We start from the raw sequence: 27,615 nt of genomic DNA on the forward strand, positions 1-27,615 counted from the left end.
AAAAAAAAAAAAGGCATCACAACTGTTTTCAAGGCTGTTTCTTGAGCACCAAATCAGCATATTAGAATGATTTCTGAAGAATCATGTGACACTGAAGACTGGAGTAATGATGCTGAAAATAAATTTTTGCCATCACAGGAATAAATTACCTTTTGAAATATAGTAGTCACCATTTGAAGTGGATCAAAAAATTTCATCATAGTTGTCCTATAAGAACACATTTTGGTTTAGGTTTAAGGACAACTTTGATGAAAGGTTTTGATCCACTTCAGATGTTGACTAGTGTATATTAAGTTAACAGTTAAAACAGTTAAATTGCAATAATATTTCAGAATAGTACACTTTTAACTGTATATTTATTAAATAAACTGGCAATGCTGTAAAATACTTACTTTCAAAAACATAAAAAAATATCACAGCTGTTTTCAACATTGATAATAATTCTTGAAAAGTTTCTTGAGCACCAAATCATCACAATGATTTCTGAAAAATCATGTAACACTGAAGACTGGAGTAATGACTGCTGAAAATTCAGCTTCGCCATTACAGTAATAAATGACCTTTCAAAATATATTTAGATAACAGTTAAAAGTTAAATTGCAATAATATTTCAGAATATTACACTTTTTACTGTATATTTATTAAGTAAATTGGTAGTCCTGGTGAGCATAAGAGACTTGTTTTCAAAAGCATTTTTTTTTTTTACTTTTGAATTGTGAAGTGTAGTTTACCCAAAAAGGATTTTGTCATGGAAATAAGATGCTAGTTCATGCCAGTTCATGCTAGTTTCACATACAATGAAAGTGACTGGGGTTGTTATGCTCTAAAAATGAATTAAGATTTGAGAGCTGTTTTATATTACAGTATATTTTCCTTTAACTCTTAATGTGCAAAACTATAGAAATTGGAGTCTAAAATAGTTAAAAACTACTCAAAACTAGACCTTTAAATACTTATGGGGTCCTTTTACGAAGTCTTGATTTGGTTTTTGGTGTACTAGAACAGGTTTTCATGCTTGATTTTTTGTTTGTTTTTACACACTGTCTATTATTGCAACACCTCTCTTCCCAGGCTGTCTCGAACGCCCTATTTATTGCCTGTTTCGATGAAACCTCTCCTTCCGAAACAAGAAATGTGCTCTGATTGGTTAGCTTGCCCAGTGTGTAGTGATTGGTGAACCACTTAGAGCGTTTTCTAGAAATGTCTCTCCCCTTAACAAAACGGCAAGTTTCATCCGCTCAGCGGCACATATTAATGATGGCTCCAATTTTGCCATACCTATTGGAGTCTAATGCAGACCCTAAGAATGTTTACGAACAAGATTGTGCAGAAACTTTGGACGATCTTGTTTGTAAATATTCTAGCCACAGCACCAACATGCTACTGAAGCAGCTGTTCTTCATTATCTTCTGTAGCGCAGCTCAACCAGTTCTCCTTTTAGAATGGATCTTTTTGTGCTCAAACAGCAACATTCCACACTAACTAAAGTTGAAAAAGGGAAAAAGCATAATAGATTGAGATACATAACATTACTCAATATTTTACATCAAGGGCTTTTCAATTCCAGTCCTGGAAGGCCAGTGTCCTGCTGGATTTAGCTCTGGTCCTAACCAAACACACCCGAACAAGCAAGTCAATGTGTTCAAAACTGACAGCAAATTACAGACAGTTGAGTTAAATTAGGATTGGTACTGCAGGACACTGGAGTTGAAGAGCCCAAGTCTATGGTTTTGCACCCTCAGGTCTTGTTAGGTGGCCTGGTGCCCTTGGTCTGAACTCTGTGCTGAAATGACTTTATCCTGTAACATGTCTGTGGTAGTGGAAAGGTGTCTATTTTAAGAGCGTGTTTTTCTTGCCGTACTGTAATATATACTTAATGGGGAGAGCAGGTGCTGGTAAGCTTACTGTATGAAGGGACAGTAAGCGTACTTGACTGCTAATGTCAACAGTAGTAGGTTTACATGTAGGTACTTTGGCGTGTGAGTATGAGCGAGCGCGCTTTGATTTGTTGGATGCTGGCTCCATGCTAAGCTGTAGTATTATTGCTGAGTCAGCAATGGTATCAGATTCACAATCTGAGCTGCATGCACAGACATAAAGAAAAGAATTTAGCGAACACATGTGTTCTGCCAACAAAGGAAGATGCCAACAGGAATCTGGCAGCTCAGTCTTCAGTACCTGAAACTTGAGGTACACCTCGCATTCCTGTTTTATAAGCTGAGAGAGAATGACGGAGAGAGAAATCAGAAACTGTGCTGTAAAACGTACCCTTGCTTTTAAGTTGTCTGCACTCAAAATTTATTTCAACAATCAATACAACTGAAGTAGTTGAGAGAACATCAATGTTAGGCTTTCATTGAGTCAACTGAAAATGCTACAAAAGTCTATTAGACATATTACACATTTAACTCATATATACTTTAAAAAGGAATTAAAAATTCAAGGCAACATGATGCATTCAAATTTTTTAAGTTCTCTCAGCTATTGTCTTAATAAGTGTCCTAAGTAACACTTTATTTTCTTATTTTCAGTTTGTACATAGGGTTTAGAGGTTTAGTGCTATTTACTGCATACTGGAATGTTGGTTTAATTTAATTTCATTTAATTTGTTTGTTGCTGGTCATCCCTTAATTTTTGCCTGATCCTAATTAACTACCGCACTTAATATAAAATTGAAATAGAAATAGAAATGCCTAATTTATTCATTCATTCGTTCATAAATAAATACTAGACATGCTCAAACACGGCATACAAAATGTTGACAATGCGCAAACAAGTTTCAGATAAAAAAGACAAACTCTGAACATTACAAAAAAGAAAGTGGCAAAATAATAAATGAAATGAGAAATTGTGAGAAAAAAACTCACTGTCAGCACAGTACTTATTTGACCTGACATAACATTTCCAGTCAATGCAAAGCTTTGTAAATAAACTGTTTACACTTTCATTAACCTGTGTGTTGAGGAAGTTAAAGTGTTGGATATTTTATTTTAAGTGCAGACCAGTTTATGAAACACTGAGGGATCCATGCTTGGTTTTCCATGCAGTGCGAGACTAAAGATGAGTCAAAGCCTGTGTTTCACTCATCTCAATACCTTAATTGTTTGTGGAAACAGCTGCTAAAGACCCTCTGCGGGTGAAAGATTCCATGCTGGCATTGAACACATCCCAGAATTCCTCTTGCTCTCAACTGAACCTTATTTATCTAGTGCTGGCAAAAAACCACAGCAGCTGCCAATCGAAACTCCTCTCATCCTAAAACCAAAAACTTCAAGCACCCCTGAAAAAACACCCTTTGCTTCAAGCACAAATAGTTGGGCATTTCAGGTGTGAGTTTCTGAGAAACTGAATGGACAATGATTGTATTATTGCCCCGATTAATCATTAAATTCCTGCTCTGCATTCTTGGGCATGTTTTGATCTGTCATTACACCTCGTGTCATATATGAAGAGCTGAGCAGGTCTAGATCAAACATTCTCAAGGACTATTACAGAAGACGCCACTGACGTTTCTAACATATCTCAGCACTTTATCACGTCACAGAGTTCAGAGTATAAGAAGCTGTTCCATTCAAACTGAATACAACGTACTGTGATTGAAACCTTTCAAATCACAGAGGTTTTGTCAGGCTCAGTCACAAGCTTAAACTTTACAAAAGCATCCGAGCATGTGTGTGTTCAGTTGTGTTCAGTGTTTTGAGAAAAATCATGTAGCGGCACGGATCACATTTGACATGCACACACACACACATACATGCCACACCCTAAATTAAATTTCTATTTGGGAAAAAACTGCTGGAGTGATTTTCATTTGATGTTGGGACAAGAAAAGACTTGCGTTATTCCAGGCCCTGACACAGAGGGTGTTGTGCTCACCTCTCTACTGATGTGATTAAGATCTCATATCCAGTGCTATCCCAGGTAATAAATACGAGCTAAGCAATTCTTCCTTTCTTTTTCTTCATTTTAGGGTGGATCCATCCTTACGGTAATGCAGAAAAGAAAAGTAAGATAAATAGCTTGCTATTCGACACTCATGCGCGCATGCACGTTTTTACTTACTTGGCTATTCCTGTCTCTCTCTTTTCAGAAGAATGGTAATACAGGCATTCATGTGGCATCATGTCTCAATCTTCCTGCTGGACGTCCCACCGCTGCACAGTAGATGTCTCACTAAAGGTGAGGTCACACTTCACTTTGAGAATGTGAAAGTTCTTCTGAACCTGCAAAAAATTTCGCAACAGGATATTATGTCACATTCTAGTTCTATAAAATAGTAAATTGGAAATAATAACTCAAAATATTTTAAAATGCTGTTTTGCAACACTACCGAACATGCAGCTTTGAAGTTTGTATTCTTTGTAGACCGAACCTGTGATGTTAAAATAGATCCTCCTCTATTGGTCAAAAAAGCTAAATGCAAAAGCTAATGCTTTTGGTTCCATTCTGCTACATTTGTGTGTATAAATTGAAGTGAACAATAGAAAATCTTAATTTTACACCCCCGGTTCAGATCATGCTTAATAATTACTGAGTTTATAGCAACAAATAGCACTTGCTGAATGAACCCCATTAAGTGAATTGTTCACAATGAAATGAACCTGGACAAAATGATCATAAGCAAATTCATTATTTGTGTGCTTTACCACATCTGGCCCACTTCTCTTCACTTGTCTCTTCTTAATTACTATATTGCGGATGGTACAGCTACAGCAGAGTCTCAAACACAAGTCATTTCCATCAAAGGTCATTTCCTAAATGAGGCCTGAACAGTTGTCATATGTGTAATGGAGTAGATTAGCTAGATAATGGGAAAAACTGATTCAAGATCAGCTCTTAATTGAAGCTGTACTCATAATCGATCGTTAAGCATACCGCTCTATCTTCACTCTATCGGTGTCTGAATCTGTGTGATTCAAGACCAGGTGTAGAAGTAACTCACAGATGATGATTTGTAGTGGTTAAAAGCTCAGGGTTAGTGATATTTATAGAAAATGCCCTTGTCCTGAGAACACAATTCAGATCAAATTTACCCTCAGTACACAAGTAAACAAATTTGTTGAATTGCATTAAAATAAGAAAAATGTTTCCAATGTTTGTACCTGAAAGTGTTTTAGAGGATAGAATTCACAAATTTCATAATCTAAGATTTTTGCAACCAATATGTAAAACAAGTGCTAGAGGAAAACACATATTTGGGTAACTGAACTTCTGACCTTACTTTTTTTTGTGACAACTAGCCCCATCCACCAAATAGCCTGTATGATAAGGTGCATGTTTATTGTTTTTGTAAACCGAACAAAGTTAAGAGCAGTGTGTGTGTGTCTATGAGCACATGCATGTGTTTGAGCGATCGTTCAGCTGTCTTTACCAACGCAGCTGTCCGTCTTCATACAGACAGCTGCCACCGTCAACCTATCAATGAATCATTACTCCTTTGCATAAATAAACCACGATTGTGTGTGCTTTTTCAAATACAAGCATTATGTTACAGCAAATGTTAAGATTGCTTGTTCTCTTTCCTTTTGGCTATATGTCTATATGCGAACATATTTATGGTTAATGATGAATGCATTGTAATGCATCCATGTAACTTTGTGTGGGCTGCAGGTTCAATGTCAAAAACTAGTGAATCCAAGTTTCAGACTGAAAAACTACACTGCATCTAAATTGCCATTGTGAGAAGCATTGAACTTCTGAATGCTCCAGGCTACTGTCCAAGTGTGAATCAGTGAGAATGCAGCAGGGTGGTTTCTCATTGATGCAAAGTGCACTTTGCACATGCATTTGTTTAAGCAAAATTCACCAGAAGAGAGATAGACCATTTGTAATAAATGGTGCCTCTCATCACACACTGGCAGCTTTGTCAATTTCCTCTGTACGGACATATGCACCTACAGCGCATACCCATGCATGTGGTAGGAGGTCCCTCTGAAACTGAAATCTGATAGTGTGTGTACAGTAACCCCACTGACAATGTGAATCTGGCCGTGACCCTTGAAGCCACAGCTATTCTGTTCTGATAAGATATTTAAAATTAAGAGAATATATTTGGAAATAAATGTGCATGTCCCTTTATGCATGCTGCAGATCTATAACCTTACAGTGTCACATGTAAGTGTAGCATGTGTCTGTGCTTTAGTGTCTGTGTCTATATATCTGTTCTCTCATATCTCTGTCAATAGTTAAGTTGCAGCTGTTGCTTTCAGATGAGTCCAGTCATTCCTCAGCTGTTCCACTTCTGACCACTGAACATATGCATGTGTGTGTTTCTTCAAAGGAAACTCACTAACCTCACTAAATCACTAACATGAAGGTGCAAAGTTACATTACCTGCCATTAAAGAAAAATGTTTATTGCACAGACACAAAAATAAAAAATGGCAGCAAAGACTGTGGCATTGATTGAGCTTTAATCAGTGTCATGTTTCAGTGACTAGTTTCACTCTGAAAGCTTGCTTCTTGGGATGCGACGCACTCCTCCCACTCACTTTACCTAAACACCTTTGGGAAAAACTGTAAAAATATATTACATGGGAAAGACTTCAGAGATGTGCAATAACACCATCTGTCAATCTGATTGGCCACTATATGGAAAATATTGTTCTTGGGAAAAAAAGTGTTATGTGTGATTGTATGTGACTGTACGTGTCGAGCATTGTGATTAGAAAACGTGATTGGCAAACTCAAATTCTATTCATTTAAAGCCAAGTCATCCACTTGTAAACACACTCACATGCATTTTCCGAATGCATCAAGTTTTCCATCCAGTGTTGTTATTGTTAACAAAATAAAAAAATTTTGATACAAAACAATTTGAAAACATTTTGAAAAATGTTGCCTTTAAAAGTAATGGATATAAAAAGTTCAAGCTGAAGTATTAAAATGAGTAAAATTAAAACAGAAATAAATTACAGCTAAATAGAAACAAAAATAGGGGAAAAATGACAAAAGCACGTTACAAAAACCTGAACTAAAATTGAAACAAAAAAATGTGAAAATAAATGTTCATTTAAATATTGATAGTATATAAGTAAAATTCAAATAACAATGTTTTCACCTACAAATATCTGACCATTAGATATTTGCATACAGCTTTAAGGGTAAAGTTCTATATCTGTACAGTACAATTAACCCATTTTGAAAATTCAATCAAAATTGTATAATCTGTTTGCATTCTGGTATATGCACACACATGCACCCACACACACACACACACACACTCTCTACTGATACTGATACCACTTCAATGATGCCATCATTTACCCAAGTGTTTATCCCTGGAGTCATGGAAGTGTGTGTGTGTGGCATGTTATTGTGCATCTCAGATGAGCGTATTATAGTGGTTTATTGATTTATTGTGAGTCTTCAGTCAGTCATGTCTTTATTAAGGTCTGTCATTAATCAGCTTCTGTAATATGGAAACACACTGGCAGAGTCTGGGAACTGGCCCTAGGCTGTGGGGTGTAGCCTGGGATTGTGTGTGTGTGTGTGTGTGTGTTAATGGGTGTGGCAGACTACTGTCTCCCTCAATGAGACACAGACTTTTCTCAGCCTTGGTAATGGAGTCAGTCCTAAAATAAACCATCCAACACACATAGATAAACACACACTGCAGCGTGCATTATTACTGCAGAATGCGTCACCTTAGAGGGATACTTAGAGGACGCAGATCAGTTCAAAGGGAACTGACCCATTAAAGTGACCACTAATACTGGGCCACTGTGACATTAATGTAGTGACACATTGACTGTTACATCTGAAATGTTGTCACTCCTCATTTGTGTTTGTTACGTATTACAACTCCGCATTTTGTCATCCAATCAACATTAAGCTAACTAAAATAAGAAAAGGAGCATCATGTAAATAGTACATGCAATATTGCTGCATGCAATATGTGCCAGTTCTGAGCAAATGCGTAAAAAGAGGATGCAGGAAAAAGTTTTGGGGTCATGGACAATACATTTTCAACACAACTGAGATAATGTTTGGCGACCGCCAAGGTCATAAACTATCATACTCACCATAAGTCACCAAGAAATAAAGAGTTGGCAAGACTATTAATTCAGCAGGGAGTTGAACTGATGGTCAACAACTGACAGACATAGTCGCACATACAACTTGATAGGATTTTTCGGAAAGATTATATATATGAGGCTGATGACTGAATAAAAGTAAAGATCTGTTATTTTAATGTACAGCAAAGCTTCTAATTTGAGACGTGACTCAATATCCATATTCTGAAACTACAAAAAAAAAAAAAAAATGAACAAAAGTGCATGCTTTTTGTACGGTGGCCGTGAGAGCTCAACGCGCTGCAACTTCAGAAAACACATGCAAATAGACAAAACACCAGCAAATCAAGAAAACATCTTCATCATTTTGACAACACATGCGCTGCAAATGCTCACAACACATGCAAATTAATAAACGCTGCAAATGCTCACAACACATGCAAATTGAGAAACGCTGCAAATGCTCACAACACATGCAAATTGAGAAACGCTGCAAATACTCACAACACATGCAAATTGAGAAACGCTGCAAATGCTCACAACACATGCAAATTGAGAAACGCTGCAAATGCTCACAACACATGCAAATTGAGAAACGCTGCAAATCCTCACAACACATGCAAATTGAGAAACGCTGCAAATCCTCACAACACATGCAAATGTCCCTTCTTTCATTAGCCTACTAAAAGAGCTTGAATAAATTTTTAAATATTATTCTTACTGACATTTTTATTTTGACCTGGTTTTAACAATTAATGAAGCATTGCAAATTTATTTTCATTAACCTTGAAATTATATTTAGTTGAGGATAAGTTAGCCATCTTACATAATAACGTTAATCGTGTTATTTGTCATTATTAATCTAATAATATCCAAAAGACAAAGAAATCATGCAATCAGGGTGTTAAAATAAACAACAACAACAAAAAAACACTCACCTTTCAGTTCACCAACAACTCAACCAATAGCCACTGCACAATAAGCAAATCCCAGCTGGTCCGTCACTTTTTTTGGGTCCCCTTGAAACATTTCCATTGTGGTCCATGCAGCACGTTTTTGTGAGGATTTGCAGCGTTTCTTAATTTGCATGTGTTGTGAGGATTTGCAGTGTTTCTCAATTTGCATGTGTTGTGAGGATTTGCAGTGTTTCTCAATTTGCATGTGTTGTGAGGATTTGCAGCGTTTCTCAATTTGCATGTGTTGTGAGGATTTGCAGTGTTTCTCAATTTGCATGTGTTGTGAGGATTTGCAGCGTTTCTCAATTTGCATGTGTTGTGAGGATTTGCAGCGTTTCTCAATTTGCATGTGTTGTGAGGATTTGCAGCGTTTCTCATTTGCAGCGCATGTGTTGTCAAAATGATGAAGATGTTTTCTTGATTTGCTGGTGTTTTGTCTATTTGCATGTGTTTTCTGAAGTTGCAGCGCGTTGAGCTCTCACGGCCACCGTATTTTTGTCCTTTTTGTCACATGCAAGAAGGGAGTGTTTGAAAAAGAGAACAAGTGTGTTTTTGTTTCTAATGTGTCATGAGAGGAACTTTAAGATGACAGGAAGTCAGTGTGTGATGTTTGATCAGAAACTGCAAATTAATGGTGGTTGCGATTGCATTTAAAAAGGAAAAAGACAGATACAGACATTTATTCACTTAAGAAAAATTTAATAAATGCTGATGAAATGAATAATAATACTGAAATTTGTATTTGAATAAAAAGTTAATTTTACACATATGTATTCTTTCTGCAGCTGTGTGGGAAATTACCCTTTTTTAAACAAATTAATACTTTTATCAGCAAGGATGCATTAAATGGATAAAATTGACTGCAAATACAGCATAGATTTTTTTTAAATGGTTTGAACTTTCAATGTATAAACAGTTATTTTAAATTGGAATAGCATTTCATAACATTACTTCTTTTTTTTTTTCTTACATATTTTTGCTTAGTAATGCAGCCTTTGTAAGCACAAGTGACAAAAAAAAAAAAAAATCTTACCAACCCCAAACTTTTGAACGGTAGTGTAACTAGGAGGACAAATTTGCCCTGCATGGAGTGTTGCTTCTTAAAATATTTTTGTTCTTTCATCTATATTTCAATTAAATGGTTAAGTGGCAATCTGCAGTTGTTTATCTAATTTGTTTGCCTGTAACTCACAGAGCATAATCAGCCAAATATATAAACATTAAACTCAAGCTCCTGCAAGCAGCAGTGAGGTGAGTACTGAGTAACATAAATCTGGAACTTGCAATACTTTTTCAGATTATTTTTCCTTTTGGTAAGAGGCAAGGCAAGGATCATCCCTTCAAACTAATGCATTCTTTGGCAAAGAGCCTAAAATCAAGATGTCTCTTCAACATGACATTGATGTCTCTCAGAATTTCACTGCTAGGTATTTCAAATCAGCACTTGCTATCTTATCAAAGAATGCATTAATTCTATCATTCTTACAGCCCTTCCAGTGTTTTCATGGGAATATGCAACTTGAGAACATGGTGCTTGGAGACCTATGATTTATTTGCAATAGTAGTAGAAATGTTTAGTGACCTGGAAGGCTTACATTGGACATCCTCTACTGTGCAGGTTAGTTTTTTAGTAGATTCAGATTAAATGTGTTGTACTGCTTTTGCATGTTTAAGTATGAGTAAATGGGTTTGACAAGCTTTTTCACATTAGCAGTTGCAGGATCGTTTGCTTTGAGACTGACCCAAGCACCAAACACCTGGAGTCTTTTAAAGTGCTATTCATTCTCATCTCAAATCCATTCAATATGATGGAGGGCTTCTTCAGACCCCTTAAAATATCTGTTTGAATCTAGGACACATCTGCAATGCAGCTGTGATGATGCTTCTTTCAACACTACTCTAGGATAAATCTAGAAAGGCAGGTGACAGTTGCTGGGACAACACTGAAAGACTGTGATACAAACGCTGACCTTTTGCCATTTGGCATTACATTTTATATCGTCATAGACCTCCCCGTCCATAGCCTGGTCAGTAATATTTTTCAGACATTGTTTCTCACTGCTTTAAGTTGGGTGGATGCATCTCTCCAGGAAAACAGAAGAAGGCACTAGAAAAGAGGATGTAGCAGTACCATCTATCAGTTATTGCTTTTTAGCTAAAATTGTCCACCGTAACCTGTAGGTTATTTGATGGGTTTCTTGGAAGCTTTTTCTGCGCTGGCGTGTGCCGTAATCTGGTCAGAACACATTTAACATAGCCAACATGTTTACTTTTCACTACAGTTGATGATCGGCTGACAGCTGTTACATTCTATTAAATGTTCAACTAAGAAAAAAGCACTGCATAATTAAATAAGCTAATATTGTGTAACTTACATTATAGACATCATATTTCCAATTTATTTTTGCCCAATCCAAAAAATTTCTCCAAATAAGGCAAAATGAACCACTGCATGTCTCCGACCAATACATGATTGTAGCGGACAATGTTTCCTTCTTGAATGAATCATTGTTTCGAGTGAACGATTCAGTGGTTATATTCACTGATCCACTGACTTTCTAATAATGCAGTACATATAATAAAAATAGTATGTGGTCTCTATGGTCTTTATGTGATTAATTTACAACAAAATAAAAGAAAACACAATGCCTTCACCTCAAAAATTATTTTTTGTCTTGCATAACATGGGGAAAAATTTGCAGCGAAGGATACTCCTGATGCATCCTTCAAAACAGGCCAAATGAAGGATGTAAACCATAGACCGCCTCATGACGTGGTAGCCTTAATATACAGCAAGGATGCATCATTTCATTTGAGAAGCCGTAGTTCCTTGTTTTGATCATAAATGAATCAATGTTGTTGAACTTATCAGTTGAGTAAAGATTCAATGACTCACTTACAGAAGCAGACACTTGTAGCCATATGCAGACATGACTATAACCTGTGCAAAGAGTCATTGAAAAATCCCCACCGCTAATGAATGGACAGTCTGGAGAGTCTGTCCTGTAGCACATAAATACAGACAAGAGTGTTGTTATTATTAATAAAAACTAAAACCATAAAAAAACTAATAAAAATCACAAAAGCATAAAAATACTAAAAATGGAACTAAAATGAAAATGAAAGCTAATAGAAAAGACTAATCTCAAAACATCAATAATACTAAGATAGAATACGAATAACAGTAAAATAACACTGGTAGAGACAGAAACACTGAAAAGTCTCACGGAGAGGAACTTTGACTTGCCATTATTAGTAGCAAAAGTCTGCACCTAAAGTTTTGAATCCACTGGTTTTTTAATGCTTTCAGATGTGAAGCCTTATTTTCCAATCAAACCAACTCTGTCAGTAAATACAGTGACTATTGTATACATTTATGCATGAACTGATGAGGCTGCAATTATTTTTAAATGTTTTGTAAATGTTTGAATAATTGTTTTGTTGTTTTTTAATGTCCTAAACATTGCTGGATCCATTTAAAATTGCAGGGTAGTTACAACATGTTGAACACACACACACACACACACACACACTGTGGAGCTCTCAGTATCCACTGAATCGGTACAGTAGTAATCAGTAAAGGTGTAATTATCTATGTCTGTCTCTGCTGTCTATTATTTTAGGGTTCTGCTGCTTGTCTGAGAAGGGGTCAAAGTTTACCATAAAAAGAGGCCTACACAACCCCCGCTATTTCTTTCTTTCTCTCTAATTGGCTCATGTACACACACACACACACACACACACACATACTCTCTTTGACACTGCTGTTTGCCTGTTTAGCCTTCAGTGTGTGTGTGTTTTTCAACAGCTGTTTTCAGCAGTTGCTTGTCACTTTGTCTCTGTTTTTTCACAGTGATTTTCTGTCAGGACCGTGACCATGACAATGACACACACCCAGTCGCTTCAAATCACTATAAAAAACACTAACTGTTTGTACAGCATATATACTGTAAGCTATGTCTGTTTAGCAATTTCTCTGTACAAAAGATTTCTGACAAAACATGTTACAACCTAAAGACTCACAAAACTCCAGTTTATGCTGCACTGCAGAAGGTTTTAAATGATCGATAAATCAAATTTGAGAATACATATCAATCATCACATCATGTTATGCAAAAATAACTTCCTATTTCTATTTTCCGATTTCCTGATTTAACCCATAAAAATTATAATTTTTTATTTAAACTATGTATTTAGGTTGATTCAGTGATGTTAAATTATATTTTATAATATTAATAATATAATAATATATTTTGACTTAAATATAGAATAATTTACTTAAAACCGAAAGTTTTAGAGCTATATGGTTCAAATGAGCCGTGTCCAATATGGTTTTAACAATCCTGTAATTGATTTGGTATTTTATGGGTATTTTGAATTATATTGTAATTTATTACATTATTACTATTATTTAATTATGTTTTAATGACATTGGAATAAAAAGCAGAGTGCAGATAGTAAATGGGTGGGTGGGGGGATCTCTGCAATATCACTCCATTTGTTTTCACCAATCAGCTCTGCTTGTCTTGAATGCTCTGTTGAATAACGTTTCTACTTTAATAAGGCTGCTAGGCTGAGACAACTTTCCAATGAATCAAAAAGACATATCCGCTTCGTGTTACACGCATTCCTTGAGATTTCTGACCTGGGTCAACCAGCAAGCCAGGACATGCCCTTCTTTTCAGATCACACAAGAACACACACACATGTATGCACTTACACTAAAAGCACCCATAAAATGGAGTATCTGTGTCATTTTCCTGTTTCCTGCACACAAACCATATAGGTGACCAATCAGTGTCAATATCAACTCATTCCATACAATTTATATTGACTATAAAACATCCCTGCATGGGGAACACAGAGCCTATGCTTAAAACATTTCTAAATGTTTTCAGAAATACGTTTTCTGTTGTATTGCCCCCCCCCCCCCCCCCCCCCCCCAAAAAAAAGAAGTTTGTTTCCTCTCTTAATCATCTTTAAATGAACACCATGTGCAATAAGGGATTAGAATCACTGTGTCAAAGTGTGAATCCATGCATCTCTCTCTGGGAGCTCTTCAGTCTGTGTGTGTTGGTACCTGTCTGCACTCTGTTAAGGTGTATTGTGTGTAATGGAAGCTTGGCCATTAATCAGAGTCTCAGACACTCTGTCATAAACATGTATTACTTAGCCAGAAGCTATACTTATTGAATGGGCAGTGTGTACAAATATATACGTCTGTGTGTGCATTTGTGTGTGTCACGCCCAGCCATAAACTCTGACTTTAGGTGCCTTCAGGCTATGCCTTTTTGTCTTTAATTCCAGTGTGGCATCTTCTTGTTATTCCCTGCATCTGCACCTGCACCATTTCTCTGGCAACACTGCCTCCTGCTGGACAGGAGGGGTCTGAACAGCTATTGATATACTCTTTTTCATTTTTTTATTTTTTTTGCATCAGACCCCAAGCTTAGCACTTAAAAAGACACAGAAATCTTATACACCTGTTGTGCGGTCTCAGAAGTTGGCTTGTGTTTTTGATTTTCCTCCGGGCCAGAAGAATGTGCATGTGGCCAAACAGCAGTGCTCTCTGTTTGTAATTGATTTCAGTGCCAAACAGCTGTCTAAAGATGGCTCTAAAATCTCAAGAATTTATTATCAACTTCCACTGCTGATGAACATCACAGTACTGCCTGCTTATCTTGTCACTGTTGCATTTGCTGCTGTCTAGTAAATTCAGTTCTTGAGTGAATTTACTGAACAATGATTCTTTAGGATGTTTATAACATTAATGGTCTGTTTAGTGTTAAAGTGTCATTCTTTTAATTATTTTTAAATGTTAAATTTAAGATGACTTTATGGAAAAATCTCCGGTGATAAGATATTTAGACACCTTTATATCATGGTGGAGGTGTTTTGTTTGGTGTTAAACTACTCTTCTGAAGGTGTCGTGTTCCCCAACATCATTGTTCACTCAGAACTCACAAGGAGTCTTTTGTCTTCAATAAAAGCTGAATGGTTTGGTGTGGCCTATATAGCAAAACCATAAGAGACAGTAGAAAACAGAACTCTGTCTGTCGCAAAGTAACAGGGTGGGGATGCAAAATTCAGCCCAGCATACCAGAAGAACAAAACCTCAAGAGGTGGAACTGTGTCGCTTACAAGAATCACCATTCACCCCACAATGCATCAGTCAGAGTATCGTTTTAACATGCACCATTCTGGTGTTTTGTTTGCACTGCCAGTGAGTGATGGGGTTTGATAGGGGGTTACAGTATTTTTCAAATGGATCGATGTATTTATGGAAAAAAAAATTTAATCATTTTTTTTCCTTTTATTTATTATTATTTTTATTTTTTTATTTTTTTGCATTGCATTACAGATTTATTTATTTATTGGATGATTTCTTTTTTTAATCATTTTTTTAAACATTTAAATCATTTTAATTTAATCAAATTTAAAACTTTATATAGCCCTCAAAATCAAACTATGCTGTTTCCGGCATGTCTGCATGAGATATTAATAACTTGGTGTAGACACTGTAAAAGAGCATCAGATGCAGGAAGTCAAATTAGACTGGAAAATCGAATGGAAAATTAGTAAAAAAGCAAAAAGATGTGAAAGAAATGTGGTCATAAAAAGCGTCAGGTTATTTTATGAAGCTCTACTACACACAGAACAGCACTCAGATCTCTGAAGCCGTACAGGATGCACGTAAAGATCCCCATGCTTTGCCCTCATCCTTTCTGTGTGTATATATGTGTGTGTTTATATCCTGGGGGCTTGTTACCACATCAAGGTTCAAGAACAATGGACCCAAAGCGGATATCCTCCACATGGACAGGTGTGGTGAGAAAAACCTCATACCCACTTTTTCTGTCTTCCTCTTTCTCTCTCTCTTTCCGTCTTTTCCTTTTGTCTCTCTTTATTTCTCAACGCATCATATCTCGCCTTATAGTCCTTTATCACTCATCTTTGACCAGCAGGATTGTGATCACTTTAGCTAAAGTGAGCACTGTCAATTATTAGTCTTAATGTGTTTCATTATTCTATTCATTCTACTTGTGCAAGACAGATGAGGTTTGATTATGAAGTCAGACAGGTGGGATGTAAACTGATATTGCTGTCCCCTCAACTGCTCTCAACAGTTCCTTATCAGTTGCTGTTTTGTGTGGGAGAGTGTGGGAGCACATTTGTGTGAACTTAAGGAGAATGTGTGGGCTTTTTCAACAGTCGGGAGACAATTTTGTGAGCTAAATCTGATATAACTGTCCTTTGGAAATATTCAGGGACAATTTCAATTAGAATTTTCCAGTCCTTGAATTTGGTTCTTGCCTGTGACTCTTTCGGCAGGTTCCATAGTTAGACTAGTAGCTGGCGACTGTCCTAATGACTGCGTCAAGTTCATTCAACCATTTTGTTTAAAAACACTGGATACTTCGCATACTTCTCTTACTACGACATAGTGAAATATGTCGGAATTCCTAGCATTCAGGTAAAAAGTTACTGGATGACTTACTACTACGGCGAGATTCTGAAGTGCAAATCCAAGAGGCCACAGGAGAAGATCACATGACAGTGACAACAAGCCATGGTGAATGTAGTATGTCTGTATTAATTGCATAGTAACATTCATACTATACAGAACATACTTTTTAATGGTCATGAAGTATTTATTTCCTCAAAAGAACTGCCTACTCAGAGAGAATGGCAGCCACTATTAAATTCTGGAAAGAAACAAATCTGTCATGGTCAATCACTGAATCAGTCTCTCAACTGATTCATTCATTCACACTGATTTATTTAGGAATGAAAACTTGTGTTGTTCATCTCAAGACTTTTTTTTTGTATACATTTTAATGTCATTTGTATCAGAATTTGAGCAAATGCCAGAAATACAAATGACAAAAAAAATTTTATTTATTTATTTTTTAACATTTTAACTGCAAATTTATTGATTGACTGATTGTTGATCTCTGAATGGGCTATGATATTGGGGTTAAAATGAAAACTAATCCTGACCAGTGACACAAAAATAAAAAAAAGACAAAGAAGGTTCCATGTTTGTGGAGCGAATTAAAATCTGTACTTTATGGTGCTTCTTTTAATTCCCCTTATAAACCTTTGTGAACTGCCTTCATTGGCAACTAGGACATTTTAAACCGTTTCTTAAACGGCCTGAATTCTCAGATGAAAAGAGCTGAAGGTTGAACTCCAACCTTATTTCAGACCCCTAATAATAACTTTTTAAAGGACCACTGATTTTATTCTCACAGAGTTTCTTTGCCCGTCTCAAAAGCTGTTTTTCCAAAGAACAAGAGAGAAGTGGAATTACTTGGGGTTCACCGGTGCCACCAGTGCCCCTTCATGTTGTTTTCCATGACACTCTTTTAATCAACTCTCTGCTCTCCTTTTATGAAGTCATAAATCATTATCTGACTGCTGTGAATTAATTTCACCGTCTCTCTGCTTTGTAACCATAGCAGCTGGTCAATAAACTGCAACTTAAACACACCGTGTGTGTGTGTGTGTGTGTGTATTCTTCATGGTAACTTGAGATTCACTCATTCACAGCTTTAAAAGTGAGGCTGTTTTTCCTTTTTACAGTCTAAAATCAAATGCATGCAGCATTATTATTATATGTTTGGTTTTAGTCGCTGAAAGTCACTCACATACAAAGATTCAGTGTAATCTTCATCTTCAAAACTGACATTATTAAACAACACTTCCATTTCATTTAGGGATTTTCAGCCACAAGACTGACTTCATATAACCACAACCCCAAAGAATGTGTATGCACTGCCATTTTCAGAATAATACCATAACATAATATAGTTACAGAGTGTAACACTGGGGAGGGGAGATGTTTCCAAAGCCATCAGAAGCCAGAAATGTTCTCACATGGGCCTGAATATTTGTCATCATCTTTAATTGTTGCATATGTTGGAAATAAGCTTGGAGGGATGAAAACAGTTGTGTTGAAATAACCTTTGACCTCGTCTCCCTTGCATTACCATGGGTTGTGGAGTTCATAATAGCAGATCTGCCCAAAACACACACATGAATGCACAGTGCTGAGGTTGATTTTTCTGCAGATTTACTCACACACGCACAAACTAGTACACACAGGACCCTCTTGATTGGGAAAATGTTTTGGCCATGTCCAGTGGACATCAAGCCTATTGTGTAAGTTCACAGCAGCCCTGGAGACCCCTGAACTAACAGGGTTCAAAGAGATCATCTCTTTCTGCACCAGATGGGTAACCGCCTCCTTCTCAGTAACCAATCAGACTTCGACTATCTCTTTTTACCAACAAACCAAACGCTTCTACCCTGAGGCTTTTGAGCAATCGCCACACTTGCTTCATCTGCACGCTGTGTGTAATTCCATTTTAACAGTCGCTTCGGCACAGACCTACAGAGCAACGGTTCCGTAACATAAAGACATTTTAAATTAGTATTGCAAAACTGTATAACCACACACTTACACAAGTGCTCGACTAGAGAACAATTACAGTGCTGAAACTTTGGATTGATGCACAGCAAAGAAATATTGCACGAGGGTATGCTAGAACATTTTACAATAGGTTTCTCTGAAAACAATTTTTCCGACCATGCTTAAATGCATATCATTTTCTGATTAAGGTCCATATTCTAATTAAGTCTCTATCATGAAAAACACATTTACATGCTAACAGAAATTCACAGTAACAGACATGCATGTTCTTAAAGCAGAAGCACAAGTGATGCGAGTAACCAAACAGTTGACGGTAGCCATTGACTTGCATAGTATTTTGTCCCCCCATACTATGGAAGTCAATGGCTACCGTCAACTTTTTGGTTATTCACATTCTTCAATATATCTTCTTTTTTGCTCAACAGAAGAAAGAATCTAATGTAGGTTTGGAACAACTTGGGGGTAAGTAAAGAATGACCAAATTTTGAGTGAACTATCCCTTTAATTTTCAGTAATTTTGCACAGCAACTCATTTCTGTCTTTGACAACAGCACACAAAAATGAAAGACAGGGTATGAGGTATATGCATCCATCTTGCTTTTTTTAATTTCTTCTAATATTTGGAGAAAAAATGCCCTCCTCTTTGCTCCAAAAATGAGTTTTGTTAATAGCTTCAGTTTTCACAACTGCCTTTATGACACAGAATTGCTCATACATGAACAGATAATAGATGTCAGATAATAGATGCTGCTGCTGGAGGAAAGTCACCTCTGAAATGATCTGTGAGTGAGAGATGAGTGAGAGTTCATAACTTGCTTATGTGTTTTGAAAGTGTGTTCAGAATGAAATGGAATTCCTCTGTGCTACACTGACGCCCAACTAGCACTGTCATGATTTATCACACGTCTTCTCTCCTGATTCTGTATTTCCATCTCTTATTTTGCATTTATCTTTTCCTTCAGTTTGGCTGACAATACTAGTATTATTGGTCTCTTGGGTAACCTCAACCTATAAAATCTGATTTTAGGTAAATGAAAGCATTATTCTGTGATTTGATATTAAATGATATTAAAAAATCAAGTCTAACAGATTCCCCTTTAGATTACTACAGCAAAGCGGTTATCGTTTTTAGTAAAGCTGATAATGTTTTGTTTGAAAAGATTTTAATTTATGTTGGCACATAGCAGCATTGGTATCACTTCTATTCATCAGTGCTGTTTATAATACTGGGGCTGTCTAACCTTCTGTGATGTTTGATCTCCTCCAATAGCATTTAAAATCTGCAATTCACCATGTGGTAAATGGGTGAACAAGTAACCAATTTCAGAATGAAGTCATCAGATTTGTTGATCTGTATTGGTGGTGGAGAAAAACACCACTGATCTATAACAATTATTTGGATTATATAGACCAGTGAAAACACTCAATCTTGAATATAGGCTACATATATCATTTTAATGCAAATGTTGTCATTTTGTCTTTTGGAGTACACTAGCTTATACAAACTTCTATTTTGATTTCATGTGGACTTTAGAATAAATGCACTGAAATTTAAGGATTATTGGGTGGGCTACACTGCCCTCTTTTGACTATTAGTCCCTTTTCTCTAGTGTAGAGCAACCACTGCTCCAAGTGTCTCCAGGACTGGAGTTGAACACCACTGGTGTAGAGTACAATTATACACTGATCTTTGCAAGTTTATACTTTTTCATTTTAATTATGGAGTTTTGATTTTCCATTAGTTTGGTACTTTGCTAAATGTAATTTATTTTAAATCTGAAATGTAATTCTATTTGTTGGTGTATTCATTCTCATTCATTCAGTGGTAGTTTTCATGTGGAATCTATACTTGAGACAATATAATGACATTTTTAAAATATAACACATTTATAAAAATATATATATATATCATAAAACAAAATTATAAAATAAAATAAAATGTAGAAAACTGTAGAAAAAATGCTTTAAAAATATTTTTTTGTTTGTTTTAAAGAACAGCCCCTTTTTTATTTATTTTTATTCTGTCCTTAATCCCTTATTCCTAATTTGTTAATGTTAAAAACTCTATTTTGGGCTGTAACCTCAACTCTCCAAAACAAAACAAAACAAATAAAATAAAATATAAAATAAAAAAGACTCAGTGGGTAGCCCTGACACCTCACAGCAAGAAGGTACCAGTCCTGGATGAGCTAGGCATTTCTGTGTGGAGTTTGCATGTTACCCTGTGTCCGAATGGGTTTAAATCCCGGTTTGCCCCACATTCCCAAACATTCAGTTTGGAATCAGTGCTGTTTTTATAGCGGTGTGATATCGCCATCTAGTGAATACACTTTTGTTGTTGATAATAATTTTTTTTTTAATGATTTTGATTATTACTTTCATTGCTCTCTGCATCCCCTAAAAATCAGCTCAATGTACTAAGAATGTGTTGATAACAAAACTCAATAAAAATACTTCCAACATATCAGAAGCAGCTGTTCTTTTTCATACAGCATAAACTGTGCGCCTTTAGCCCAAACAGCAGGAGCACTTTTTACCCCAAATACCATACTACATATTCTTTCGTTATTTAGAAACTGTTGCTTTAATTATCTTAAACAAAACTGAAAATCATAAAGTCTCAAAATATATGCATAAATTTTACTTAAATCTAGTCAAGTCACTATTATTTGTATAGCGCTTTTAACAATGCAAATTGTGTCAAAGCAGCTTTACATCAGCTTGATATAAAGCTGGGTGGCTTTATATCAGCTTTACAGTATTTAGACGGGGAAATAGTGTGTCGAAATAGTGTCATTCTCCTCTGGCCAGACAAAATCAGCAGTTTAAATCTAGACTGCAGCAGAGTTTGTGCAAAGGACTCATCTGGTTCCTGTGGTCTTGTCCTGATGGCAGGATCAGAGCCGATCCTCCCTATACACAGAATATGCAAGCTGCGTAGGGCCCCCGAAACACCTTTGCTCAAGATGTTTTAATTTTAGTTTCGTTTTTGAGTTTGGCCAGCGGTTATGAAAACATTCTCTACGTAAAAATCAGGGCCTTATAGGTAATTAGCAAGATTTTAATATGTATATAATGTTTAATAGGGAGCCAGTGCAGTGTTGACAGAATGTGGTCATACTTCCTGGTTCTAGTAAGAACTCTAGCTGCTGCATTTTGAACCAGCTGGAGTTTGTTTATTAAACGTACAGAGCAACCACCCAATAAAGCATTACAATAATCTAGCCTCGAGGTCATGAACGCATGAATTAATGTTTCTGCATTTGACATTGAGAGCATAGGTCGTAATTTAGATATATTTTTAAGATGTAAAAATGCAGTTCTACAAATGCTAGAAACATGTTTTTCGAAGCAAAGATTGATATCAAAAAGTATGCCTAGGTTCCTAACTGATGACGAAGAATTTACAGAGCAGCCAACAAGTATTAGACAGTGATCTAGGTTATTACATGCAAAAGTTTTTGGTCCAATAATTAACACCTCTGTTTTTTCAGAATTTAGCAGTAAGAAATTGCTAGTCATCCAGTTTTTGATATCAACTCTACATTCCGTTAGTTGTGCAAATTGGTAAGTTTCATCAGGTCGCAAAAAAATATAGAGCTGGGTATCATCAACATAACAGTGAAAGTTAACGCCATGTTTCCTAATGATATCTCCCAAGGGTAACATGTAAAAAGTAAGGGGCCTAGTACTGAGCCTTGAGGTACTCCATACTGCACTTGTTATTGGTATGATACCTCTTCATTTACTGCAACAAATTGATGGCGGTCAGATAAGTATGATTTGAACTGTGCCAGTGCACTTCCTCTAATGCCAACATAATTTTCTAGTCTATTTAAAAGAATGTTGTGGTCGATAGTGTCAAACGTGGTGTTAAGATCCAGTAGCACTAATAGAAAGATACAACCACGATCAGATTATAAGAGCAGGTCGTTTGTAACTCTAATGAGAGCAGTCTCAGTACTATGATATGGTCTAAAACCTGACTGGAAATCCTCACATATAGCATTTTTCTCTGAGACGGAACATAGTTGTGATGATACTAGCTTTTCTAATATCTTTGACAGAAAAGGGAGATTCAAGATTGGTCTGTAATTGATTAATTCTTTGGGGTCAAGTTGTGGTTTTTTAATGAGAGGCTTAATACAAGCCAGTTTTAAAGTTTTTGCTACATCCTAATGACAACGATGAGTTAATAATATTCAGAAGAGCATATTACTTCTGGAAGCACCTCTTTTAGGAGTTTAGATGGAACAGGGTCTAACATACAGGTTCACTGAAAAAAATTATTAATTGAATTGACTAAGTTTTTTTTAAGGTAAGTGGTTGCAATCAATTTATTTTAGCTATATTTAAATAAACAAATTTAGTTGACTTACTTTCAACATATTTTTTTTTTATTAAATGTAGCTAAAATAAATTGTTTGCGACCACTTACCTTAAAAGAGTTTAGTATAATTTTTTTCAGTGTTGTTGGTTTAGATCAGGAGTCGGCAACCAACTGCACGCGTACCAACAGTGGCACGCAGAGGGATAATCGCTGGCATGCGAGCAATAGGGAAAACTGCATACTGATGTACATTTTTATGCAATAACTTCTCATAGTCACACAGCCTGTTAGCAGCTATAAATATTATTAAAGTGTGAGAATTAACTTTTGCTAGTCTACATGCGCACGTGACCGCTGCAAATACTAGGCGCTTCAGATCAAATCCTCAACAATGCTCGTCAAATGTGAGAATTGTCTGCATCCGTGTCTCTCTCTACAAACAATGAAGCTGAGTTTAGTTACTTAAAAAACAGCTATTTTACCCCCTCATTGCTGAGCAATATAATGTAGAGATTCAGTAGCCTATCGAGCAACACCTCCCCCTTTACCTTTTGGACACGGTTCATGTTTGTAACTAATCTTGGGGGGTAGACTCGTTTAAAGTAATGTAGTCATCTGGTTTTAGCCAGGTTTCTGTCAAACAAAGCGCATCTAGTTTATGTCATTACCATATCATTTACAAAAAGTGCTTTTGTAGAAAGGGATATAATATTCAATAAGCCAAGCTTTATCTTTTGTTTATCTGTATTAAATCTGTTTTTTATTTGTTGAACATCAATTAAATTGTTACTCTTACTTTGGTTTGTATGTTTTCTGTATTTTCTAGTTCGGGGAGCAGTTGGGGGTTCGGTGCCTTGCTCAAGGTGTTTCTAACATCATCAAATCCAATACAGCTCACAAATCTTATTTTACTTGGAAAATATCACATTCATGTGAAAAAATGGACTAAAGCTAAGCCAAACTTTGAACATTTTATAAAAGAGATTATACAATATGGTTCTACATTTGATCAAATTAAGAACAAAAAAGCAACAGAGACCTATGAAGCTTTTTGTTCAAATTGTTGTAATTGTACCCCTGGCATGAATTGTTTCACTTATTCTTATGAATGTTTATTTGTTTTTGTACTTGCTTGTACAAACCCTTGTATAATTTTTGCATAATAATAAAAAATATTGCTCACAAATATGTTTTTAGAACAGTAAAAGCTTTTTTACTGTATAGTCACAATGTTATATTGAGTTACATTTATTTAAAAAAAAAAAAAACAATGATAAAAGCAAATATACCCCCACTTTATTGGTATTTAAATAGTATATGTTTATGTTGAACTTTATTCTTGAACAGATGGCCCTGTATTAAGCAGTATATAAAAAGTGTTTCTGTTGATCATGAAAACATTTCTGAAACGTCCGTGCATTTGACAAATATTGCATGTTATTCACTTCATCTGTGATATGAGTATCCAACACCGCGAGAGCATCACTACCTGGAGCAGAAAGAGTCGGACTTCACGTCTCCGCTTTCAATTCCGCCCCCGACTGCAAGCGGCTGCTCTCGCCGATAGGTCTGTGCGGCGCTACATGAAGTCGAACACACCTTGTATGTAAGGTGGGAGGAGTTTGATCGGGATCCAGCCACGCCCCCTGGATCTCATGGGCTTCTAGATATTTTTCTTACAGTGTGCTAACTGATCAATAATCACAGGTACAAGCTACAAGGTGTATCATAAATTAACAATTATACATTAATTTGCTGATCTATAATAACCATCATGATTAAACGTCATGTGTCGATCCTTTTTACACCATTCGTGCTAACGTAATATTTGTGCCCCTCTCACCAAATTTTTTTTTTCTTCCTTATAAGGCTGTTTTCTTTTTTTTTTCTTCTTCCTTATAAGGCTGTTTTCTTCCTTATAAGGCTGTCTCCAACTCCAAACTGCATCTGACTCACTTGAGCCCATCAATCACTTTTATGGCTTCCTTATCAAAAGCACAGAATATAAATAATCGGATTCTGGCGACAACAGGATATTTAACACAACCATCCGGTAATTAGAAGTGTTTGCAGTTGTGCGCCGCAGGTAGAAAGTCAGGTCATTCAGGACTGATCTGTTCTGAAGAGGGTGTGTTCAGATCCCCTTCTTTACTGTGCACTGTGCAGGGCAACAACTTACTTCTCTCCTCCGTCTCAGAGCAAGCGTCAGCCATGGTAAGTCCTCAGACTTGGACAGTTTCCTTTCAGTCTACATTTTGCATGCTGTTCAAGCACTTCATAAAAACTGGCTCGTGTTCATGCAGTTGCATTATATACATGTGCTACAGTGTGTCGCGCTAAACTCTATCTATTTGAGCATTTCAGCGTTAAGATAATTCCTGCGGTTTTTATGGCCTCTTGGAATAATGTTATATTTATTTATAAAAAAAAAGCGAACTAATCATGAATTAATCTGAATGAACTAGTGAAGGAAAAATGTGATGGTGGATCCATTTAATCTTTAGTTAAAAATAATACTACTAACTTATTGACATGTTGATGAAAATGGGAGGAAAATTCATTATTGTTTATCTCTTCTATTCCTATATTTCCTTTTTTAATTATTGTAATGCTTTTGTAGAGAAGTAAGAAGTAGCCTATTTGGATAGGACAGGAAGAATTGGGCCACACCTTACATCACAATGTTCATGTGTCATAAGGTCTGAGTAATGCGTATGAATTACTTATGTGATTATACTAAATGTGTTATTATTTTGTGATTGTGGAGAATACAATCACACATTACTATCATTACTATTACCAGTGTTTTCAACAGGGGGTCCACCAAGCTACTCCAGGGGGCCTGTGAAAAGATATAGCACATAGAACTTAAGATTTCATGATATTTATAACTATTTCTTGACTTTCTAACTTATAATCTTTTAAGCATTAAATAATGTAGTATTAGGGGTTCCTGGGTGAGCTGAAAGTCTGACTAGGTCTATTAAGTTGGAAAACTCATACTATTGTAGCATGTAAAATTTAAAACAACTACACTGTAATGGGAAGTGTTACCAAAAAGATATTCAGAGATATTCCTTAGTTTCCTCACACCAGAGTGTTTTGAGGTGTAAGTCAGCTTCTTGTTTCGACTTGTTTGTAAAGGAATGGAATGTGAAGGCAGCAAACTGGTTCAAATTTTCACCTCATATCTTAAACCAAAGCATTTATAAATATGGGAAATACCTATGGAATGTAGATTAAAAAGAATAAAACATTTTAGTGGGAGTCATATATCTGCCTAATCGAATAAATAATTTTATGAGGTTCATACAATCATCTACTACCTTACGTTTTCCTCAAAGTCATCTGGATGGAAGAAAATGCCATCTTAACAGTCTAATTGTATAGTTATCACTTCTGCATATCATTATTCTTTCCCATGTCACCCAGGCCTCAGGTGTAGCCATCAGTGATGAGGTGATAGAACACTACAATTCAATCCGGGTGCGCAACATGGGAACTGAGGCGGGGCAAAGGCTTAAACTTGTGGTCATGTGTTTGAGCAAAGACCAAAAGAGCATCGTAGTGGACGAAGAAAAATGCCTGAAAGTCAAAGATGTGGGGAACTCGGATGTCTTAAAGAAGATCCTCAGTAAGCTTCCTACTGATGAGTGCCGCTACGCCCTGTACGACTGCTCTTATGTGAGCAAGGAGAGCGTGAAGGAGGACCTAGTCTTCATCTTATCGTACGAGACCTTTGCATCTCACTAATCAATCTACTTTTGCAGTCATGTGACGGCTTGTGTTCCATGTGACTGTTTGGTTGTACTAAGAATATCTGGTGTAAATCATGCCATTTTCAATGAGCTCCTTTTAGAATAAGTGGACATATTTAGGCTGTCAAAAATGTCTCCTAGGAATGGGCTGGAAAAACCCACTGAAGCCTAATCTATGCTTCGTTTGGCAATACATGCTTATTGGTGACATTTGGTTAATTTTTGTGGGAACTTGAGCATCCAGCAGAAACAAACATGGATATGTAAGATCGGCTCATAATAAAAAAGTTAGCCAACGTACAATTTTTTAAAATGATTTTTTTATGGTCAAAGACGTCTATCTAGTGCATGTTTTAATAGAAAATCAATTAGAAAGCAGCACAATGGAACACAAAATGCTATGTCTGTAATAAGCAGCTGTTACGATTAGTTTTCCCTACTTTTTTCACCATATTGTGTGTCTATTTATTCCACAGTGCCCCTGAAACTGCCCCCTTAAAGAGCAAAATGGTCTATGCAAGCTCAAAGGCTGCTCTTAAGGCCAAAATGCCAGGTTGGTTATGGTCCATTTAATGTTACAATTCATATTTTAATTTATTTGTAAAGCGCTTCTTACAGTACACATTATTCCAAAGCAGTTTAATAGAAAATGAAAATGAAAGAAGATAACCTGTGCTTTTTCTCTATAGGTTTGAAATTTGAGTGGCAAATTAATGAACCTGCAGACAGAGAAGCATCATGTCTTGTGGAGAAACTTGGTGGAAGGGACACAGTAAAGTCTTTGGAGGGGAACCGTGTGTAAAATCATACCAATGACCCAACAGCCCCCTTCCCTTATCAGCCTGTTAGTCAAAATGAAAAATTTGACCTCTAAGGATTTTTTTTTTTAGGTATGCTTATGAACTATTTCATTAGAGCCCGTATTTGTCATTTGACCAAGTGAGAACAACTCCTATTTATCCATTTACAATTAATGATCATCATTAAGCAAATACCAACACTTTTTACTAACAAACCATCAAATATAGTACAATGACAGCAAAAATCCTGTTACATTTGGACTGTTACCTGAAGCAACTGTGTACTTGAAAAATAAAATCATGTGATTTTCAAAAACCTTT

The 27,615-nt window shown here is 36.2% G+C and overlaps 1 protein-coding gene across 3 annotated transcripts; it reads left to right on the top strand.

Moving 5' to 3' along the window:
* The first annotated feature begins 3,808 nt into the window (after positions 1–3,808).
* On the top strand, positions 3,809–27,615 carry LOC306882087 (cofilin-2-like). 3 transcript variants are annotated; one of them, XM_079436542.1, is made up of 5 exons: positions 3,809–3,921; positions 4,091–4,179; positions 26,169–26,464; positions 26,971–27,047; positions 27,184–27,615. In XM_079436542.1, the coding sequence occupies exons 2-5, from the start codon at positions 4,123–4,125 to the stop codon at positions 27,294–27,296; spliced, it is 543 nt and encodes a 180-aa protein (XP_079292668.1). In that variant the 5' UTR covers positions 3,809–3,921; positions 4,091–4,122; the 3' UTR covers positions 27,297–27,615. The 3 variants fall into 3 exon arrangements, with proteins under 3 accessions (XP_079292668.1, XP_079292669.1, XP_079292670.1); XM_079436543.1 differs by having other exon boundaries at positions 3,842–4,006; XM_079436544.1 differs by lacking the exons at positions 3,809–3,921; positions 4,091–4,179 and adding an exon at positions 24,652–24,950.

Source organism: Barbus barbus (genome assembly GCF_936440315.1).
Source record: "Barbus barbus genome assembly, chromosome: 16".
Lineage (NCBI taxonomy): Eukaryota > Metazoa > Chordata > Actinopteri > Cypriniformes > Cyprinidae > Barbus > Barbus barbus.